This window comes from Triticum dicoccoides, chromosome 5B (genome assembly GCF_002162155.2).
Source record: "Triticum dicoccoides isolate Atlit2015 ecotype Zavitan chromosome 5B, WEW_v2.0, whole genome shotgun sequence".
Classification (NCBI taxonomy): Eukaryota; Viridiplantae; Streptophyta; class Magnoliopsida; order Poales; family Poaceae; genus Triticum; species Triticum dicoccoides.
This window is the reverse complement of record NC_041389.1, coordinates 616,859,351-616,867,986: the sequence shown is the minus strand read 5'-3', so window position 1 is coordinate 616,867,986 and position 8,636 is coordinate 616,859,351. Positions and strand designations below refer to the sequence as shown.

The 8,636-nt window shown below is 44.8% G+C and overlaps 1 protein-coding gene across 1 annotated transcript; it reads left to right on the top strand.

The window, feature by feature from the left end:
- The first annotated feature begins 775 nt into the window (after window positions 1-775).
- On the top strand, window positions 776-6,391 carry LOC119312083 (WPP domain-associated protein-like). The gene is made up of 6 exons (XM_037587819.1): window positions 776-1,194; window positions 2,267-4,086; window positions 4,293-4,419; window positions 4,639-4,740; window positions 4,933-5,024; window positions 6,022-6,391. The coding sequence occupies exons 1-5, from the start codon at window positions 1,156-1,158 to the stop codon at window positions 5,008-5,010; spliced, it is 2,166 nt and encodes a 721-aa protein (XP_037443716.1). The 5' UTR covers window positions 776-1,155; the 3' UTR covers window positions 5,011-5,024; window positions 6,022-6,391.
- Window positions 6,392-8,636: the final 2,245 nt, after the last annotated feature.

Here is an 8,636-nt window from a genome sequence, read left to right as displayed (position 1 = left end):
CTCTACCATCTTTTGTAGCGGCGCCATGTGTTGTTACTCGTTGGTAAGACTCGATGGGCGGCTCATGGGTAAGACTCGATGTTGCGCAGCCGGCCCCGTCGGTTCAATATCCTTGGATCGAGCATGCAACGGTGTATCACATTCACACATTTGTGTTTAGTGATAATAAAATGCTTGTCTCATGATCCATGAGGTATACGATAGATTGTAGATTTACCCATGTGAAAATGATTACAAAGGGCTATTTGGTTGGTTAAAACAAGACATTGACCAACAAATACAATTTATTTTGATACAAAATCAATTTTATTTTGATACACCATCAATTTTGTGCTGCAATAACTTTTGTTTGGCTCTGGCGAGGAAGGGTTCTGGTGTTCGTTGTACTGCCATTATAAAACATGAATAAATCAGAAGTTTTTCCCATAGAAAAATATTGTATTTATGGTGAACCTTTATAGTAGGCCCGGGTAAAAAAAAGGGTCCCGTTTTTTTTGCCCAAAAAACACCATCAACAACGATTAATTGTTAGTTAATTAACCAACGATTAAATAAGTGGTGGCGATGTACTTACATCGCGGGGCAGGCGTGATGAGCATGGCGATGTACGACCGGATGCATCCCGTGGAAAACGGTAGCGAACCCCCCGCCAATCAGAACGGGCTCCACTGAGTGGACTGTTTCCCTCCCGTCACATCTCGACGGAGGCGGGCCCCGCCGGCGTCCGCTGCCACCATCCCACCCCGCTCGAGTCCCCTCCCCGGCCGCCAGCCCCGTCCGTCCGTCGCCACCTACCTGGCGACGCGCCGGCGATCCGTTCGCCCCCCCGGGCTACCCACCCTCCCGGTATTATCCTCATACGCTTTCTCCCCGGCCCCGGCGGTCGCTGTCCCCCGCATTAACCCCGCGAGTTCACTCCCTTCCTTCTCCGTCGCCATCGCGTCCCGTCTTCCGCCTATCCCCTCTATCCTCTTCCTCCCCAAGTCCCCAGTCCAATAATGGCGGCCCCTGTCTCCTGTACGACCGGGTAGTTCGTTAGTGCCGGTTAGCGCCTACCTGGACGCCGGAGCAGCCGCGTATCAGCGCTAGGCTGCGGTGCTCCCGCGCAGGAAGTCAGCCGATTAAACCGCCATCGGCGACGCAGGCGCGGCGGCCATGGAGGCGATCCAGCGGGCGAGCCATCCGATCACCAAGGTATGCGCCGTCCGTGCCGCTGCTCTGTTTCTCTGCTCATGCCCTGCTTGCCCGTTCTAACACATAAGGTGGCGAGGATTCCAAAGCTTCCTTTTTTCCCAAACACAGAATAATCATGAATGGTGTCGAGGTCAGGCGTTTATGCTCCATTTCGTCAGTTTTTATAAGCATGAATATGTCAGGGATTTCTGTTTTCAGTTTCTCTCGACGGGAACTGATTTTGAACTTGGAATTTTGAGCAAGTATTGAAATGGGACCGGAGGGGAGGCCCCTGATCAGGGGCGGCACTAGGGGTATTCTTGGGTCTTCATGTGAATACCCATTATTTTTACAAAACAGTGTTGATTTTGGCAGAAGAGTGACAATTTTCGAAAAACAACAATGATTTTGGCAAAATGAATACTCATGAATACCCGGTTGCAAATTCCTGGAGCCGCCACTGCCCCTGATTATCGAATCTTTTTTAGGAAGTATTTTGCGAATTAGCAACTGTCTTCCACTGTTTAGTTACCAGTTTTCTGTTGTGTCCAGTGATCTGGTTCTTTGGACCAAACAGTTTTAAAGTTTCCATAGAGTTAGTTTTTCAGTTTTCACCCACTCTCCCTTAAGGTTGCAGTCATAATCCAACATCGTCGTGCTACTCGGCAATCAGTTACTCCCTCCGTAAACTAATATAAGAGCATTTAGATCACTATTTTAGTTATCTAAACGCTCTTATATTAGTTTACAGAGGGAGTACCAGTTTTCTGTTGTGTCCAGTGAGTATATTCTCAAACAACTGTGTCCAACGATTGGCTGTTGGTAAGTTCAACAGAACTCACAAAGAATTCATGTCTGATCCGTACCATTTGATTACATATGTGGATGTAATGCTGAAATCAAATGATGCTAGTATATTCATTTATCGGTTTCATCAATTTTACTTCCAGTGAAGGTAAAATCATCATTCTTATGCTCAAGTTTAAGACTATTCCTCCGCCGGTTAGTTTAATTTAATTCGAAGATTCAAATTTGTGTCAAACTGCTAACCTTCCCATCTGATGCTAAACTAAATTTAAAAATCCGTTTGCAGGTGTTTAGTGAAAGAATGACCTCTCTGCCCAACAGACCAACCGTTCCAGACGGCTGGTCTGTAACATCCGAAGATTCACTGACGCCGAGGTTGTCCTTCAAGTCCAACTCCAGCACTGAGAGCTACCTCGAAGGGTCTGGAAGATCGCTGTCGCGATCAAATCGACACATTTGCGCCCCAAATGCAGAGACCAACTACTTAGAGTACTTAGATATGATGAAACTGGAAGTAGACACACATCTGGATAAACTCAAGGGGGGTGTAACAGGTCTGGAAAACTACGCTTTGCCGGATAATGGCTACATAGTCGGCACGCACCTGGGCATGTCTCTTGATGTGATGCTGATCGAGATAGACGAAAGGTTCAACGCACTGAAGCTGCTGCTGGCCGTCGTGTTCCGGCAAGCTAGGGACATGCCTGGCCTGACCAACCCGTCGGTTAGTGATCTCCAGTGGGAGCATGAGTTGCAACTGGAAATCATCGGCATTACGGTCGGAGAATGCATTGCTGGCTTGCAGGAGGAGCTAGAGAGGAAGTTGTATGAGCAAATTTCTGTCACAAACATCATGAGTAAGAATTGGCAGGAAGCAGTATCTCAGTTTGCCGCGGTGCGCGAGGACCTGGGTGCTCTTTCTAAGCTGATGTTGCCTTCAGTACCAGAATCACACATTTCTCACAGTAAGCAAGAAAGTTCAGGTAGCAAGAGCAATAAGTGGAAGTATTTATTTGGAAAGAAAACAAAGGAGGATCATGCTGCAGCCCGTACCGAGGAAAGCAAGAGTTTCAGGAAACAGAAATCCATGGTTATCTCGGAAAAATCTGACTTCCGCCATTTGAATGCTATGACCAGGGAAGAAACAATAAGCTACTTTAAGTCTGAAATAAGCAAATTGAAGAGGGCACATGAACTCGCCTTGCAAGAAAAGACAGAGGAGCTCTTCAAATTGAAACGAGAGAAGGGGTCTCTTGCTCTTCAGAATGATGTGGAGTTTGAACCTTTAAGAAAGAAAATCCCACAGATCATCGCTAGAATGGACCAAATCATGTCCAAGAATATAAAGGCACCCACATTTCACACGACTCACGATGAACTCGATGAAAGCTGCAGACTGGCAAGCAAAATTGATTCCTTATACTATGACAATCAGCATCTTAGAGGTTTGCTTGTAGATAATATGAAGGATGTTAAGGAGTTATCCTCTCAGCTGTCTGAAGCCAGCAGAGACATCTCACTTCAGTTATCTTCAGAACAAGAGCTCTTGAGGCAAATTGAGAAAAGCAGAGAAGAGCAGGAGGACCTCCGAATCGAAGGTGATGTGACGGATGGGCTATACCGTACTGTTACAAGAAGTTTACTTGATGATTCTATGGATGACATGCGTGAAGCTGCACTGAGCTTTGATGCAAAACTGTCTTCACTTGAAGCTGTGATCTCTGAGAAGGAGAAGGCCCTGTGTCTGTCGAATGAAGAAAACCGGAAGTTGAAGGAGAAGCTAGCAGCGCTAGAGAAAGAGCGTTTGTTCCAAGAGCACCAGGAAGATCCGGAAGTCATCAAGCAAGAGAGTGCTGAAATGATTCTGCGTGACATCGAGGTGGAGCCTAACAACACATCACCAGGAAGATCATGTGAGACTCCCAAGCAAGATCTGCAGTATGATGAACTTCTCAAACTGAACGGTTCAGTTACGGATTACGATGGTGCTCTCACTAAGAACGGGCAAGAAAAGCAATTGGAGTACATTTTGGTATCTATCATGAAGTTGTCAAAGGAGTTTGTGGAGATTGAGCAAAAATTGTCAACGGAAAAAACTGAAAACAGGTCAGTCCATCTTGCATTTAAAATGCAGATCCAATCTAACATATTTTAACTGTTTTTTATTTTATTTTCATCAATGTTTCATAAATTTCTTGCGAAGACTACAGACTAGGCATTACCAAATCCTGATTATGGCAGCAACTTCCGCAGAAATGTCTTTTTAATATAACCCATTATAACTTGATGTGGTTATTATTTATTTATTTCAGATCAGAGGATTTGACTGATCATTGCAGTCACATGGTCAAACAAGCCGTGGTTCTAACAAAAGTAGGCCTCTGGTACAAGCAAATGCTTGAAACAAGGCGCTCTGAGCTCCAAAAGGCTGAAGCCAAGGTATTCCTTCCTTGTTTACACTGTCTATCTCCTGGGTTATATTGTCAGACACTGTATTTTCTTCTTCATATACAGTAGCATTTGTGGAGTATTCCTTGTTCACAGATTAATTCATAGACATGCATAGCAATGAAAGGTTCATTCATTTTATTAAACTTGTAATGCTTGCAATAACTTGCGATATATCATTATGTACTCATTATTGCTTATGTGATTCAGGTTGTCATTTTGGGCGACAAGGTTAATACGCATTTGAGCCTTCTCGAAAAGATATATGTAACTCTTGATCACTACTCTCCTACATTGCAAAAATACCCGGGGGTAAGTACTGCAAGTCCATGTCGCAGGTGTCGATTGTTCTTATCTCTGTCGTAAGTTGCTGTCTGTGTGCTTAACCTTTTGACAGCATGTTGGAAAGTTTTGGCATTCCTAGAAGTTGTTCATATGCCTGCATGTGTTGATATGTTCAACAGCCAGAACAGCTGAATTTTAACATGGGTGCTTCGTATGCAGTTGCTGGATGCTTTCTTGAAGACATGCAAGCTTGTCGCAGGTTTGAGAAGTCGACATGATGAAGATGAAACAGCATAGATGAGTGCAGCTAGGTGAGACAACCCTCACTAGAAAGATGTAGTAAAAACTCACAAGTAGTAAAACCTTCAAAACAATGACTAGTGCAAGCCTTTGCTGTCTGTACTACTTCTTTTGAAAATCATCAAAATGTTACTGCCATTTTTTCTTTAAAAAGGGTTACATCCTGGTTTCGACATTTGTAATAGTTTCGTACATTGTTCCTTGTGGAACATTATAGTGTATTGTTGTATACCTGGCCAAACGGGCCGGCCCGGCACGGCACGGCCCGGCCCGCCGTAAACATGCCTGGCACGGCACGGCCCGTCTCGGCACGAATAATAACCGGGCCGTGCCGTGCCGGCCTACGGGCGGGAGCTAGCAGCCCAGGCACGGCACGTAGGCTACGTGGGCCGGCACGCGGCACGCCCAGGCACGCCGGCCCGTTGGAGGACGCTGGGCCGTCTGGCGCGATTTTATTCTTTTTCTTCGCAATACCTCTGAAAACAGCAAAAAAAAAAGGCCAAAAAAATTAGAAAATTGCAAAATCTGGTAGACTATTATGTGAGATAAATCTAGAGTTTTATTAGCACATGTACATCATTAAAACTCCCATCTAAAAGAATAAAAGAATACAAGACATACTCTATAATTACAAAAGGATAAAAAATACAAAGACTACACTATAACACTACTACTACTTAGATTCAAGCACTAATAAAATACGCATGCACTATGAAAATATTAAACATATTAGGGTATTCGGTATTTATATAGGACATATATATTTATATTTTTCAAAAAAACATAAACGGGCCGTGCCGTGCCGGCCCGCGTGCCTAGCCTCCAGGCCCAGGCACGGCCCATGGCGTGCCGCGTGCCGGGCCTGGCCCGTTTAGCCCGGGCCGTGCCGTGCCTGGGTCGTGCCGGGCCTGCGTGCTACCGGGCCGGCCCAGTTAGCACGGTCCGTTTGGCCAGCTATATATTGTTGTTGACTATTGAATGACTATGCCGTTGTTATGGAAAATGCAGGGATTTGGATTTGCTTGAGCCTGGCTTAGGACCCAGAAGATGCTAGGTAGATGCAGCTGATGCATGGGCTCATGTGCTTAATCATGTGACTCCAGATGTAGATGAGGTGTATATCATGAGCACTGCTTGAGACTTGATTTTTCACATGCCTGTATAATTCAGAGTGATTGAACCGGCGCTTGACTTCTGATCTGCAGTTGTATATAGTATATATAGGTCCAGATAAGCACCTTCATGTGGATCATGGATCATGGATGGTTACAGGTTGGGAATGTAGTGTTGTTTACTGTGCACATGGTGCTCATAGTCATTTACAATTTCGGAATTTTTGACATACTATATTAAGTCTTGCCTATAACACCTTTTGTTATGTTTGTGGGAGTTTGTCTCTCTTTTTTCTGTTGTAAATTAGGCACTTTGAAAATAATCTTCGTAAAACTTCAGAAATGTTAAGTCTTGCATTGCATATAGTGCATTTTGTTATGTTGCGAGTAAATTAGCCGCCAGTGATCAGATTGATTGTTTCTACGTGCTGCACACTATTGATTTATGATGTGGGCTTGCTACTGCAAATTGAGCATTTTTTTTTCTAGATATGTAATTTAATTTATATTTACTAGCCTCTTACTCCTAAACCCTAACAAAGAGAAAATAGTGTGATCATTGATATGCACAATTATTATGTTCTTTTTTTTGGTGTGTGTGTGGTCACCCTTTTTGCTCGACATATGGCCGGCCCTGAGGACGATGCCAAATTGGCAACTACGGAACAATACCATGATAATTCATCGTAGTGTTGAGACAGTGCCACCTGAGCACAATGCATCAACATTATCTTGTGAGTATGAATTTAAATTTGTTCGGCAAGCTTTGCGGAAACGAGTGATGGTGTTGCACATATGCGTGAACCATGGATCGTGAATCTCAAGGATTGAGGTGCAGAAGATAGAGGCACAACTGGTGATTGGTTTAATGTGGATATATGTCTTGATATGATGGCAAATCAGTGGTGAAATGGAGGTATAAATGGGATGTTGGCCGGGGGAGGGGGGCTATGGCCCTCGGGGCTCGATGTGGTCACCCTTTTTTGCGCAGCATATAGCCCGGCCCTAAGGACGATGGCATCCACGACACAATGCCATGATAGTTCATCGAAATGTTGAGACAGTGTCACCTGGGCAGAAAGCATCAACATTATCTGTTGAGTATGATTGTAAACATGAGTTCAGTAAAGTGAAAAAGAGTAAGAATCAAGGTGGCGTTGCAAATGCGCGTAAAATTGTGGATCATGAACATCAAGGATTGAGGTGCAGAAGACAGATACAACTGTATGGTGATTGTTTTAGTGTGGATATATGTCTTGATATCAAGGGCGGATCCGCAGTTGCTCATGGGTGTACAGATGTACACTCAATTTTTTTTTGGCTAGAAACTTTTATATATGGTGTATACTTTAAGACTTTCAGCCCCCAAATGACCTTTTTCGCTAGTGCCATAGCATCACGGCTGTTACCTAAAACACGAGTTATTCATCAGTCTACACCTACACATGTCACCAGCACATGTAAAAATAATTGATAAAAAGATTGTAAAGGAGTTTACTTTGTGCAATAAACCCAAACTACAAGTACCATGCATTGAAGGTGGGAAAGGCATCAACCCTTTTTCACCACTAGGCTATGCCTTAGTCTACACCAGCACAGGTAATTAGCATTCTTCTTGCTCGTTGTCTTCAGATGCATTGTATTATAATGGCTATGTGATCCCCAAATGTATGGTTATCTCTGTTTTTGAGTCGTTTAACTAGTCGCGACTAGTCATCGACTAGCCGACGAGTCGCAGTTGCAGGAGCGACTCAGGCTCTCGACTCGACTCCTGGTATGAGTCGAGCGACTCTGAGCGACTAGTCATGACTAGTCGCTGTGTTTGAGTCGAACGACTCACTTATTTTGGGCCCCCACAAGTTTTCTTATAGTATTTGCTTGGCCCATCGGCCCATCCCACCCCAGAAAACCTATAGATCGATCCATTCCCCCACACCCCTGACCTAACCCTTTCCCTGGCGGCTGCCTTCCCTCCTCCCCTGGTTGCTGCTGGTGGTGTGCTCCTCCCCTCCTCCTCTGTTTGATGCTGCTGTTGTGCTCCTCCCCTCCTCCTCTGGTTGCTACTGCTGCTGTTGTGCTCCTCCACTCCTCCTCTGGTTGTTGCTGCTGCTGCTGTTGTGCTCCTCCACTCCTCCCCTGTTTGTTGCTGCTGCTGCTACTGTTGTGCTCCTCCACTCCTCCCCTGGTTGCTGCTGCGTGCTCCTCCCCTGCTACCTACTGCTTAACTCACGTCGACTCGTCGCCGTCGACCGTGAGTCTAGACTAGTCACGACTAGTCTAGAGTCGCCCCCCACGAGCGACCCGTCGACTCATCGACTCGAAAACCTTGATGGTTATGTAGTAGATACTCTTTATTTCTTTCGTCATTTCTATAAGGTAGTCATTTTGATGGGGAAAAAAAGCCACTGCTGCTTGAACATTTTAGATATTAGATCACAAAAATTAAACCCACTTTTTAATTTTTAACACACAAGCATGAAATCTTGGATCCGCCACTGCTTGATATGATGG

Bases quoted from the DNA above. Each gene is read 5' to 3' on its own strand.
- LOC119312083 (XM_037587819.1), top strand. From the start codon at position 1,156: ATGGAGGCGATCCAGCGGGCGAGCCATCCGATCACCAAG. The intron at 1,195-2,266 runs GTATGCGCCGTC...ATCCGTTTGCAG, and splicing joins CGAGCCATCCGATCACCAAG to GTGTTTAGTGAAAGAATGAC. The intron at 4,420-4,638 runs GTATTCCTTCCT...TATGTGATTCAG, and splicing joins TCCAAAAGGCTGAAGCCAAG to GTTGTCATTTTGGGCGACAA.